Source organism: Molossus molossus, unplaced genomic scaffold (genome assembly GCF_014108415.1).
Source record: "Molossus molossus isolate mMolMol1 unplaced genomic scaffold, mMolMol1.p scaffold_m16_p_19, whole genome shotgun sequence".
Lineage (NCBI taxonomy): Eukaryota > Metazoa > Chordata > Mammalia > Chiroptera > Molossidae > Molossus > Molossus molossus.
In genome coordinates, this window is record NW_023425354.1 from 48,996,103 (window position 1) to 49,010,102 (window position 14,000).

At 41.6% G+C, this 14,000-nt stretch overlaps 1 protein-coding gene across 1 annotated transcript in view; it reads right to left on the reverse strand.

Moving 5' to 3' along the window:
• MYH10 (myosin heavy chain 10) overlaps window positions 1-14,000 on the reverse strand; it is a 172,105-nt gene that overhangs the window by 31,563 nt on the left and 126,542 nt on the right. The window contains 9 exon segments of the mRNA XM_036269900.1: window positions 1,000-1,133; window positions 1,629-1,747; window positions 5,720-5,923; window positions 8,793-8,924; window positions 9,017-9,125; window positions 9,529-9,683; window positions 9,750-9,846; window positions 12,777-12,898; window positions 12,991-13,184. Coding sequence (XP_036125793.1) covers window positions 1,000-1,133; window positions 1,629-1,747; window positions 5,720-5,923; window positions 8,793-8,924; window positions 9,017-9,125; window positions 9,529-9,683; window positions 9,750-9,846; window positions 12,777-12,898; window positions 12,991-13,184 — 1,266 coding nt within the window.

Below are 14,000 nucleotides of genomic sequence, written 5' to 3' on the forward strand. Positions count from 1 at the left end.
AAGCAGTCCCTTTGCGAAGTGAAATCTAGATGCACTTTCTGGATGAAACCCACTCAAAGTTCGATGGTCTGTACAACTCAAACATCATTTAGACCCCAAGCATATCCACAAAGGGCAATGTATTTTACCACAGGACCTCATTTTATTTTATTTTTTTATTCTCACTCGAGGACATTTTTGCATTTATCTTCAGACAGAATGGGAGGGAGAAAGGGGGGAAGAGAGAAAGAGAAAAAAATTGATGTGAGAGAGACACATCGAGTGGCTGCCACCTAGACGACCCCATCCGGGGCCGGGGACAAACCACAACCAAGGTACGTTCCCTTAGCGGGAACCAAACCTGGGACTCTCCAGTCTGCAGGCCAATGCGCTAATGGCTGAGCCAAACTGGCCAGGGCACAGGACCACATTTTAAAAAGTAAATGTTTAGCCCAGCTGGTGTGGCTCAGTAGATGAGTGCCAACCCATGCACTGAGAGGTCACCGGTTCAATTCCCGGCCAGGACACATGCCCAGGTTGTGGGCCCAATCCCCAGTGAGGGGCATGCAGGAGGTGGCCAATTGATGTTCTCTCTCATCAATGTTTCTATATCTCTCTCTCTCTCCCTTCCTCTCTCTAAAAAATCAATAAAGAAAAAAAACCAAAATTAAAAACAAATAAAGAACAAAAGTGTCCTATGCTTAAAAATAAATAAAAAGTAAATGTTTAAAGAATAATTTGTTGCTATTCTATCATAAATATGTGGTGACTAGACCGGTTTTACTAATTGAACACAAACTGAAGCTCTTTTTTTATTTTTTTGACATGTGCCTCTAGAGGGAACCAAACCTGGGACTCTGGTCCACAGGCCAACGCTCCAACCGCTGAGCCAAACTGGCCAGGGCTGAAGGCTCTTATTAATAATCACCATGTACACTTTCTATTACTGCATGTTCTGATTAAAGTAAAATCTAAACATTCACATGTCCCTGTGCTAAATTTTTCTAGGCCCACACTCACCTTCCAAATCTGAGATCATCACTTCTTGCTTATTCCTGATTTTGGCCAAGCTTTTTGCTTTTTCTTCCTCTTTAGCCAGCTGAGAGAAACATTCAGCTATGTGATCTTCCATGAGTTTCTGTTCCTGAATAGAAAAAAATCAATCACTTCAGAAAAGGCATTCAAAATAAGTAGGGTGTGGAATAGCTTAGAAAACAACTAACATTGCCACTGCATCCCCCAACAGAGCACATCCTCCAGAAAGGAAGGAAGGCTCACTCATCTTGGTGCTGACCCCAAAAATTTGGCCCAGCAGCAGCTAGGCCTTCAGAGTCCCACACCAGCGCTGAACCGATTAATGTTTGAACACATGGGAACAAGTCATCAATGAATGATCGTTGTGTATAAAATGTGCAAGATAAAAGTCTAAAGGATTTTAAGGATACTTTGTGGATTTAAAAAATGAAATTGTTACTGTGTCATTAGAAATCTATACAGGTGGAGACTTAGAGAGAAGAGTAATGACCCTGTGATCTTTTAAAGAATTTTTTGTTTGAAGCCACATTCAATGAGAGCAGCAACATAAATATTCCCATATTCTAAAATCAGCTTTTGAATGAGAATATTCGTTCTTTGTTAAATTTGGAATTTTAGCATCCTCAAGAAGCAGAATCTCTTCCATCTTCTTGATTTTCACCTCGGCCGTCACCTTCTCCAGCTGCAGTTTCTGCCGGGCTTCTTCCTCCTCATCCAGCTGCTCCTCCAGGTCCTGCGGAGAACACACAGTCAGTCTCTCTCTTTCTTCCACACAACCTGCCGCACCCAATAAGCAGATGGACGCGTATGCTAATACCAATGTGCGATGTTCAGGATGGCAAGGATATTTTTAACAATGTGAAATGCAGTTATGTGAAACTGCATGCATTCATATGAACTACAGGTTAAAGTACAAACTGGCTCAATCTGGAAGCCAGCATGAAAAAGTACAGCAAGTTTTGAAAGCTTGATGCGAAGGAAACTGAGCTAAATAAAGCCAGCCCAGCAAGATTTGAAAACAAGCGTTTCTTTTAACCCAGCAATTTCAGGAAATAGTCACAGATGTCATTCTTATATGTATAATACTAAAAATAAAATTTTTAAATTGATTTTTAGAGAGAGGAAGGGAGAGCCCTGGCTGGTTTGGCTCAGCGGTAGAGCGTTGGCCTGTGGTCCAGAGACCCGGGTTCGGTTCCTGCTAAGGGCATGTACCTGAAATATGTGTAATACTGAGGAACTATGAACATTATACATAAAAATCTTGGTAATTAAAAGTTGGCATATTTATAAAATGGGATAACATATAGTAATTAAAATTCCTACTTTGGAATAATTAGTGAGAACAGAGGTCTGTAAGAAATGGGCTGATTCAGTTCAAGTGTGCCTTCACAGCATGAGCATATCAACCAACGGGTGGGGTCCTGGTGTTTACATATATTTTTATTATCACACCCTTCTCTTTATTTCATACTCTGACATTATGTATACAATAACATATACATTATGGAACAAAGTTGCACATACAAAGCAATGTATTGTCAATTTAGACAAGTTTCAAGGATAACTCTGACTAAATAATTTACTCATGGTTGATTCTGAAATGAAACACCAGCAAAAGCTAAACTTTTTACTGTGTAAACTTCAAACACAGATATTAAGCACACAGAGCAGCACAGTGAGCCCCCCACACAAGCGTCAGCCCAACCTTACCAAGCACCAGCTCATGGCCAATGTCATTTCCTCTCTAGCTCCACCTCCCTTCTCCCCCACCATTATCCTGAAGCAAATTCCAAACATCATACTTCATCTGTAAGGCCTTCAGGCAGCAGGTGTCTAAAAGATATAGACCACTTAAACATACATTTGTTTGTTTAAATTGAAATCCAAATAAAGTTCACACATTGAGTTACTAGAAGGAACCTCTGATATTTCATGAGAGGGAAAAAAAACAATACTTAATAATATTACCAAAAATATTTTTAGAATGTGTTTGAATGAGTTTACATGTCACAAAGGTAGATAATACATGAAGATAACAGTGAAAAAAAACTAGAAATAAAAAAGAGTCTTAAAGAATGTGAAGATAAAAAGCCTTGAAAAACTAAATCAAAATAAAAACATACCCTGTTTCTACAAGGACATATTTGTTTTCTAAATAAAGTAGAGAAATGCAAGTAGTTCATCTGAAGTTGTAAAAAAATAAAATCTAAACCGTTGATAATGCCACCAGGGAAACTCACTGTTGTTGGTGGCTTAGCCCAGATCTCCTACATATTCCCATATAAAATCATACATACAAATTTATTATATAAATATCTTAAATTAGTTCCTATTGTGTATACTCTTTTGCAACTATTTCTATCAAGATACTGTAAGTGCCCTTGAAAATAAACATATTTATAACAGAACAGTATTACCATGGTTTACTAATCCCCCAATGTTAGATAATTAGATGGCTTCCATTGATTTATTCTTAGAATAAAGTCTAGGATTAGAACTGCGGGATTTAAGGTTATGCATTTTTTATAGCGTTTGTGATATTCTGTTAACTTATGGGATATTTGAAGGCTGTGTATGTTGAAGAATGAAAGTGTCCAGATGGTTTACTGTATCGGGTATTTACCAAGAAAATAAAACATCTGAATTGTCTGTGTTTTGCACTAAGGTATGGGGTAAGAAAAAATTAAGGGAAAGACATGGAAGAAAGTAAATTTAGTTTGAAGCAATGGTGGCAGATATAGATGTCCTGACACTCAAGAGCATATTAGATAGGTTGAGGGAGGGAGACAAGGAGAGAGAGGTGGGTGTGTCCTAGGGCAGAGTAACTACTGTCGGGATCATCTGTCTGGGTATTCAACCACAGAGATATAGTAAAACCTTGATATAATGGACTAATTTGGGCGAGGGGGTGTCCGTTAAAGCAGAAAGTCTGTTATATAATAAAGTCGATTTTTTTCTTTTTTTTATCCTCACCTTAGGATATTTTTCCATTTTTTTGTACAGATAGAGTGGGAGGGAGAGAGAGGAAGGGAGAGAGAGAGAGAGAGAACCATCGACGTGAAGGGACACATCGAGTGGCTGCCACCCGCACGACCAACCAGGGCCGGGGACAAACCGCAACCGAAGTACATGCCCTTAGCGGGAACCGAACCCGGGTCTCTCCGGACCGCAGGCCGACGCTCTAACCGCTGAGCCAAACTGGCCAGGGCGATTTTTTTCTTTTAAAAAAAATTAATTTATTTTTATTATAGATGTTTCTCCTTTTTCTCTCACTGATAAAATAAATTTTCTAAATGCATATGTTAAAAAATTGACAAATTAGTTAGTTTACCTGTCTTTACTTAAGTAGACACGTTTGGGTAATTAAAATTAAGTATGTATAAAAAAATTTAATTTCACAGAAAGGTTTTCTATATGCATTATAGTACTTTTAAATTTATACTGAATAGATCTAGTTAATATGTGCATTCACCCGTCACTGTGCAAGTAAACAAATGCACACTGCTGGGCTGTGGCTCAGCGCAGGGGCAACATCGGCCAGCTTGATTAAACTGCTGCAGAAAGTCATGCCATGTGACAGCAGAACCAATTACTGTGCTCGATGTGCTGTGATCATTTCCAGAACACTGTTTATGAGCAGTGACTCTCGGATTTAAATATGCAGACTACAGTTGTAAATATGCAATATTTATTTATGCTGGCAAAATTGCTATAGTGTTTTTTCCAACATATAACCTATTGGCTAACATTCGTTTAAAATAACAGTGAATTAATAACAAAAAAAATAACCTGTTAATTTAATTATAAGCAAATCTTGGTTAAAAGCATTTTAAAATTAAAAGAGTGTTAATTTTCACATATGACATATGGACTAGAAATTTTGTCCATTAAATCCAAGGTCTGTTAGTTGAGGTCCACAAAATTGAGGGTTTACTCTAGTTGTGCTTCCTGTGAGTACAGTTTGTATCTCTTTAAGAAAGTAACCACCAGGAAAAGCTGAGTGTTTTATTCTGATTCCTGGCTGCCTCCTGTGTCAGTGCTGAGTGTTTCTTATGAACCAAAGCACCTAGTATATGCCTATCTATGAATGGCGTGAGCAGCAGAATTATTAATGACAACACAAAGAACAAATTAGGTTCCCTACGAAATGCTACAGATCTAGGGAGATTTGTAGTTTGAATCACTTTGCATACTGTGAGATGCCACAGCAGAACATAAAATAGATTCCTATATAAAACAACAAATCTATGTTTGAAAAGAACCGATTACTTATGTGCTTCAAATGGTCATCTTTTAAGAGTAGGTACTTGTAACCTAGACATTAAGAATGCACATTAAGGCCCTGGCCGGTTTGGCTCAGCGGTTAGAGCATTGGCCTGAGGTCTGGAGAGACCCAGGTTCGGTTCCCGCTAAGGGCACGTACCTTGGTTGCAGTTTGTCCCCGGCCCTGGTTGGGTCGTGTGGGTGGCGACCACTCGATGTGTCCCTTTCACGTCGATGTTTCTCTCTCTCTCTCTCTCTCTCTCTCTCTCTCTCTCCTCCTCCCACTCTATCTGAACAAAATATCGAAAAAATGTCCTCGGGTGAGGATAAAAAAAAAAAAAAGAATGCACATTAGGAATCCAAACCCATAGCTTTTATTTATTCAGTAGATCTACTTGGAAAAACCCAAATACAATTTTAAATAAAAAATAATCATAGATACCTGAATATGTGCTTCCATTTTTTTCTTTTCATTTTGGAAGATTTGGTTTCTTTCTTCTTCTTCAACTCTAGACTCCAAGTCATGTAGAATCTCTTCTAATTCCTGCTTTTTTGCAGCAAGTCTTGCTCTCATCTCTTCTACTTCAGCAAAGAGCTCAGTTTCTGCTTGCAGTTGCTCTGCAAGGATAGTCTCCTCTTCTAAAAGCTGCAATCACAACAAAGTGTCCAGTACGATGATTTGCCCCCAGGACACACACAAGATACAGTCAATATGATTTCAGTGGTCAATGCACCTCACCAAAGACACTGAAAGTTAAAAATATGTTACGTCTGGCAAAACTTTCAGATATGTTCTCCGCTGTAGCAAAATAAGCTAGATGAAAATATTTTGGTTGTTTCTGCTGTTTCAAGTTATAGTATATTAAATTTATGCTATTTTTAGAACTCCCATTCTTCTTTTAAGGTCACTTACGAAGGGACAGAAAGTCAGGAGAGGGAGAATAGTCACATGCCATCAAGTTCATGGCGACTGCTAAAGCTGCCTGATATCGAGTGATCTTTGGGCCTCCACTGTTCCTCTTTTTGGCCCTGAACACTACAATTCTATTACTGTCATCTACAAACACTTCTTGAGCCTCTGCTTTGTCCATGAAGCAGGGAAAGGGATGCTGATTGGAGACCACTGTCGCTGGAGAAGAGGCAGGTGGGAACCTTGCACTATCTCATCCTTTTACTTTTTCTATTTCTCTTATGAGCAGTCATAGGAAGGCACTAATCCTGGGAGTCTCACTGAACACAGGTGTAAAACACATGCCTGATAGCAAACACGACCATCTGTGTGTCCAAATGATAAAGGTAGACATCAAAATTACAACAAAATTACAGAACCATCCTTCAGAACTGCCTGAAATCAAGCTGAATGGAAGTCCCACAACTACAAAATTAAAGAAGAAGCCACACCGAGACGCGTAGGAGGGGCAGAGGTGCGGACGGGCTGGTCCCACACCCACATGTGGCGGATAAAATCGGGAGGGACACCTCGGCTGGGAAGGTCCTTCCTGAGAAGTGAGGGGTCCCTGTCCCACACCAGGCCCCCCCCCAGCTCAGGGTTCCCGTGTCAGGAAGGGAAGTGCCCATCACTTCTGACTGTAAAACCAGCGGGGACTGAGGCTGAGGGAGGCTGGGGCTGCTAGAGCCCTAGGCAGCTCCTCTTAAAGGGCTTGGATGACTTACTTGGACTGCTCCCTCCAGGATCCAGCATGGAGGAGGCAGCTTGAAAGGCATCAGAGATATATTAACAAGAACTGAGTTGTTTAGCATTGGAGAGCTGGAGAGGGGGCTTTCTCCTGGACAGACATGCTGGTGGAGGCTGATGTTCCTTTGGTGAGCCCTTCCCCAGAGTGCCAGAGAGGCGCCATATCTGGGAATCCAGAAACCTGGCTCACACTGTTTGCCCCGCCCTGGTGATTCTCTGAGCCTCCCCCTCCCCCGCCATCTTTCAGGCCCATCCAAGCTGTTTCTGGTGGCTTTACCATAGGATTGGCCTGTCTTGGATCCTGCTTCAGATTTTCCTAAATCCTCTCAAAAAGGCAGCACCTGGCCTCAGTGAGCCCCATACCTCTAACTAAATGGCCCCAGGCCTGGCACTAGAAGCATCCAGCCTTGGTTCACAGCTTAGCTTTCCCTGGGTACCACCAAGCCCAGCACAAGAAGCAGCCATCTGTAGATTGCTTTCTAGCTTATGCCTGCTGGCCCCAGGTAGAACACAGACAGAGGCTGACCTGGCCCCAGAGGCAGCACACCCAGTGGACAACTTAAAACCACAGCAAAGCACCACCACCCAACCACCTCAGCAAGTGACACACTCAAGGAGTGAATTCAGTGGGTACCAGAGCCCTGCTGAAATAAGTCTTGTTCTGTGTGGTGGGCCCTGCACAGCTGATCCTTCAAGGTTGTCAGAGGTCAGTGGTCAGTGGGCACAGCCAGTCCTTGAAGCTGATCAGCCTGAGTAGATCCCTCCCATTGATGTGCCAACAGTAATCAAGACTCAATTACAACAGAAGGGTGTACAGTGCACACGAGGGGTACACCTTGAGGGCCCAGCTGGGGTGACCACGGAGCCTGTGCCACTGGATCCTACAGGACACCTACTACAATAAGCCATCCTAGGAAGCTTAAGAGACATAGCAACTCTGCCTAATACATAGAAACAAACACAGGGAGGCATCCAAAATGAGGGGACAAAGAAACATGACCCAAATAAAAAAATAAAACAAAACTCCAGGAAAAGAACTAAATAAAATGGAGATAAGCAATCTAACAGATGCAGAGTTCAAAACACTGGTTATAAGGATGCTCAATGAACTTGGTGAGAATATTAAGAAACTTATAAGAATCTCAAGAGCATAAAAGAGGACCAGTCAGAAATGAAGGATGTACTAACTGAAATAAAGAATAATTTACAGGGATCAATAGTAGAGTAGGTAAAGCTAAGAAGCAAACCATTGATTTGGAACATAAGGAGGCAAAAAACACCCAATCAGAACAAAGAATCCAAAAAAATTAGAATAGTGTAAGGAGCCACTGGGGTGCCAGAAAAAGAGAGAGAGCAAGAAAAGGAAAACCTATTTGAAAAATAATGACACTGAAAGTTAAAAATATATTACCGCTGGCAAAACTTTATGCTATTTTATAAGAACTCCCATTCTTCTATTAAGGTAATTTATGAAGGGACAGGAAAACAGGAGAGGGAAAATATTCACAGGCCATCAAGTTCATGGTGACTGCTAAAGATAAGTTTAAAAAGAAAAGAACTACAACAACAACAAAAACTCAAATGACAAAGGTAAAAATGCAAGAGGTAAGGTTGATTTTGGTTATTGTAAAACCAAATGCATGGCACAATGTACCTGTTGCCTCTGTTCTCAAATGTCTATGCTTTGGAAAGGAGTGAAAAATACACAGAAACTGAGATGGTAGGTAGGTCTGGCCATCCACAGTGAAAGTGTGAGTTCCCGTCCGGGGAGTGCTCCTGGCAGTGACGGAAGTGCCACCCCATGGGTCAGTGCACACACCTGTTGGGGCTTCCTCTCCATTTCCTCAGGCTCCCCTTCCACCTCTGTCTGCTTCTCCTTCACCTTGTGCGGCTCTTCATCTTTGGCCTGAAGTTCTTCCTCTTGGCGAGTGACTTGTAGGAGTGGCTTGACCTGTGACAAAATGAAGCAGTTTACCATCTCGTCTCCTTCCGATGGCCTGTTGCTGGTTGAACACTGCTCCCGAGAAAGCCCACGCAGCCCGCCTTTGTGAAGACGCGTCCCCACGGCCAGTGCCGCAGCTTCAGGTACGCGGCGCAGCTCTGCTGCAAGACCTTCAAGGCACTGAGTTGTTGCTGCTTCTTGGCAAAGGCCCTGAAGAGCAGTAAGAAAAACTTATTACGTAAAGAAAACTGTGTCTTAACAGCTGGGTACATCAAGACCTCGGTGACATGCAGGGGGAAATGGGACTGCCTGCTCCAGCCCATGTCAGTTCATGAGCTGCCCAGCCAGCCTCGGGCACAGGTCACAGACACCCTACACTTTCTTCAGAGACGCTGCCCTGGACAGTGTGCTGCCATTCACCCATGTACCCATAGGTGTGTATACTCTCAGTGTGAATGAATCCCCTTTGCTCCTGAGGCAACAAAGACAGTGTGAGAGGTCCTCTCCTTCCCTCTGCTGGGGTCTTTATTCCCCTCTATTAGCTATGCCCTTCTTCTTCTGATCTGTTACAGAAGAAACACCCTCCCTCCCCCTTTTAGGATTACCCACTTACTTTCTGGCCAAGTAACCTCAGCAAACAGCCTGGAAGAAGATAATGATACTGGTAATTTTTAAATCCCTTTCTTCCTCTAAATGTGCCAAAACTCCAGCTCTGAAAAATATCTTGCTCTGTCCAATTCTGTACAAGTTTGGGTCCAATTCTAAAGCCTGGATCTAAAAGAGAAAGAGTTCATTTATTTTTTGCTACAGGAAAAGATTATATCAATAGTCCACAAACCAGAAAAATCAAGAAAAGCGTATCATTCATTCACAAGCCCGCTTTCCATCCATAAAACCTTCAGAAATAGCATTTGGAGCTAGTATCTCATATCTGTAAAAAAAAAAAAAGTAGCCAAAACATTTTGGTAAAAACTTGTGAAAATGCTTACCTACTGAGTTCTGCTTTCTCTATAAGGCAATAACATGATAGGTAATCATGTCAAATTAAGAGTCAAGAAGTGATCAAGTGATAATCAAATCTTTTATTTCTTAAAATAAGAAGCAAAATGAATATGAGGCTAATTTTCCCATGTCAAAGACTAGGTATGAAAACTATGGCAGAGAAGGATAAAAGCATGGTGTTTTAAAACCTTTAGTTTTTTTCCTTCCCTCCAAATCTTCACATCCTTAAAATGCAAGGAGAATCTGGCCCTTTGTACACTAATTTGTAGGCATTTATTAGATGACAGAAAAGGCTGTGACAGCCGTGGGTGGTTTTGCTCAGTGGTTAGAGCGTCAGCCTGCAGAACAGAGAGTCCCGGGTTCGGTTCCCGCATGTTCCTCAGTTGCAGTTTGTCTCCGGCCCTAGTTGGGGTTGTGTGGGTGGCAACTAGTTGATGTCTCTCTCTCTGTCATCGATGTTTCTCCCCTGCCCCACTCTATCTGAAGATAAATGCAAAAATGTCCTCGGGTGAGGATAAAAAAAAATAGAAAGAAAAGGCTGTGACAGCAATGCTCAGAGGCCTCCACTGAGCACATCGGAAAGCATTAGAGTGACATTCAAAGTAGCACTGGTCTGCGTGCACATATGTTCACTGCGCTGTTCACTTGAGACTCGTGCACTTTATGACAACGATGTGTGGTGCCAGGTGGGCACTGGAAATAAGGGGACCACTTTGGAAAGCATGTGATTATCTCACCACTACACTATACACCTAAAACTAATACAAAATAATACTGAATATAAACTGTAATCGAAAAAAAGATTTTTGTACTTTATGTAGGTTACACCTCAATAAAAGTAAAGTTGAGCAACTAGCTGGCTATATTAAAGGAAGAATCCTCGTTACATCAACTTTGTACTCTGAATGCCAATCATGCTCCTTTTTCTCCTACCCATAAAAAGTGAAAGTTTACCACACTGCTCATCACACAGTGGGGCCATGATAAGGGCTCCCAAAACCCATAAGGATTGGAATAATGTGGCTCAACAGGATTCCATCTGGAACAGTGGGAGGAATGGGCCGTTCTGTGACCTGCAGCCAGGTTTATTTATTTTATGGAACAACAAATTATTTTATGTTCCATAATTGGAAATCCAATTTCCAGAAGAAAAAAGAAAAATAAATATTGAAGAAAATTATACAACACATTAAAAAAAATAAATTTCCCGTCATATGTTTAATCCATTTCTATTGCATCCATTTCTACGGATCTTCTCCCTCTTGTTTTTTCTTCATCCTTCTTTTCTAATCTCTCCTGCTCCCTGCTCTGTATTAGTAAAAGGACTGTTAAGTGCATATCCACACATGCAGCACCCACTATAGAAAAAATTTGCACACAGACATATTCATTAAAAGACAGAAAGAAATATCCCAAAATGTTTTCTTTCTTTTTAAAAAAAATTTATTGATTGATTTAAGAGAGGGAGAGGAGTGTTGACTTGTTCTACCCATGCATGCATCCCTGGCTGCCGCCTGTCTGTGCCCTGACTAGAGATCACACGCACAACCTCGGCGTATCGGGATGACACTCAGACCAACGGAGCTACCTGGCCAGTGCCCAGAATGGTTTCATGAGTCACTCCTGAATTATTTTTATTTACTTTTTACTTCTCTTGTATTTTCTTTTTTTTAATCCTCACCTGAGGACATTTTTGCATTTATCTTCAGATAGAGCAGGAGGGAGAGAGGGGGGAAGAGAGAGAGAGAAATATTGATGTGAGAGAGACACACTGAGTGGTTGCCACCTGCAAGACCCCCAACTGGGGCAGGAAACAAACTGCAACAGAGGTATGTGCCCTTAACGAGAACCGAACCCGGGACTCTTTGGTCCGCAGGCCGATGCTCTAACTGCTGAGCCAAACCAGCTATATTCAAATATTCCTAAAAGAAACATTCATTACTCATACAGTCATATACCACTAAACAACAGATACGTTCTCAGAAATGTGTCGTCAGGCGATTTCCTTACGGTGTGAACATCACAGAATGAATGCACTCCCACAGGCCTAGGTGGCACAGCCTACGACACACCGGCTGTGTGGCACAGCCTACTGGCCTGAGGCTACAAGCCTGCTCAGTATGTTACTGTACGAAACATGAGCTGAGCGAGGCCGCTGCCAATGAAGCGTGGCGCAGCTGCACAACAAGCACTTTTAGCAAACAGAAAGAATACACGCTAAAATAATGATAATGATAAAAAGCATAGTATAGTAAATATATAAATCTGTAGTCATTTTTTACATTACCAAGTATTACATACTGTATGCTAGACTTTGTACGAATGACGAGTCAGCAGGTTTGTTTATACCAGCAGCACCGCAAACACAGGAGTAACATGTTGTGCCGTTGACCTCACAACGGTTGTGAGGTTACCAGGTGGTTGGAGTTTTTCGCTCTATTATAATCTATGAGACCACCGTCATATATGTGGTCTGTCGTTAACCGAAACATTGTTATGTGGCACATGACTGTCTTTTAAAATATCAGCTTAAAACTAATTATGTTTAAATCCCAGATGGAACTGTTTAAATGAGGTAACTATAAGTTCTCAGCTTTAAATGTCTATCATACAAACGACTTAAGGACCCTGGAGACAGAACAGCCTGGGCAGCACCCAGAGCGGTCACCGGCACGCTGCCTCTGTCTGACGCACTCAATATTCTTGTCCAAAAATAAAGGCGATGATGACTATCTCTTTCCTATATAAAAAGAAAACGGAAACTATCCAGGAACAGGAGAAAAATTCCTCATTTTCTCACTGTTTTATGCATATAAGCTAAGTTTCATATGCACAGAAAAAGGTCAAAGTTAGCAATACCTCTGTCTGAATTCCTGGAATACTATCCGGTTGGGGAACCCCTGGCGGCAGATCCGGATGCCCTCCAGGACACCATTGCAGCGAAGCTGGTCCAGCACTAGGTGCGGGTCCAGTTTTCCAGCCTAATCAAGCAAAGGAGAGTTTTATACTTGAATTATTATAACCTGGCTTCATCTAGTTTTCAATAGCAGCACAGGTTTTGCTTAACACATACCCGCTTCTCGTGATTTGGAATGATGCAGCGAACGAAGTTAGGGTTGGTGTTGCGGAGAGTTGCCATCAGCTTGGTGAGAGATTCTTTGTAGAGCTGTCCAACAGTACGAAACATGCCCTTTTTGGTTTTATAGGCAGAGCCAAATGCTGTCTCAGTCATACCAGTAACTTGATCCAGACCCACAATCCGATCCACTGGTGAAAATAAAATGGAAAAGGAAAACGAATCGAATCTCACTCTTCAGCAGGGGACAGAAAGACACAGTGATAGTCAGCAGCACAAGCTTGTGGGACAGATGATAAGTGCCATCTAGGTATGGCAGTCAGCATACTTAGACACTGCACAAGCCGTGGATCCAACAGCCACACACTTCTCTGCAGGACAGTGCAGCTCTGACAGCTTCAGACCACATACCAGCAGGTGCCTTCCGCTGCGCTACAGTCAGGAACTCACTGCCTCTGACAACATTTTGCCTATTACACACACAATTATTTGGTAAATGAGAAATCATTGGCTGGCATTATTGATACACAACTGATACTATGACAAGTCTCAAATAGGAAATGGCTTATAAAGCTACACATAAAATATACGACTGTATAAAGCGATCCACCTCATGAATATGGCTCAGGGACTGGGGACCAGAGACATCTCTTATTAGCCATTAGAATGTCAGTTAAAAAAGTTATTCAAGTTGCAGGAAGAGTAGATTGCATTATTAGTTCAGATTTTTAGGAATGAGTAAACTTCAGCTCTTTCCTCAAAGTATGAATAACACTTATTAAAGGGCAAGAACACAAAATGGGAAGGAGCCTCCTAAAAAGAATCAGTACCTAAGCTATGCTTAATGCTGGTCAAACTCCTCAGACCCTTCAGCTGACATTTCACAGAAGTCCGGCCACTAGCAAAACATTTGGTGCATAATATGCCCTCATTTAAAAAACTGCTAAGTGAATGAAACACACTCCTAAAATATTTTAATCAAAATATTGATTCAACTACCCTGTTAA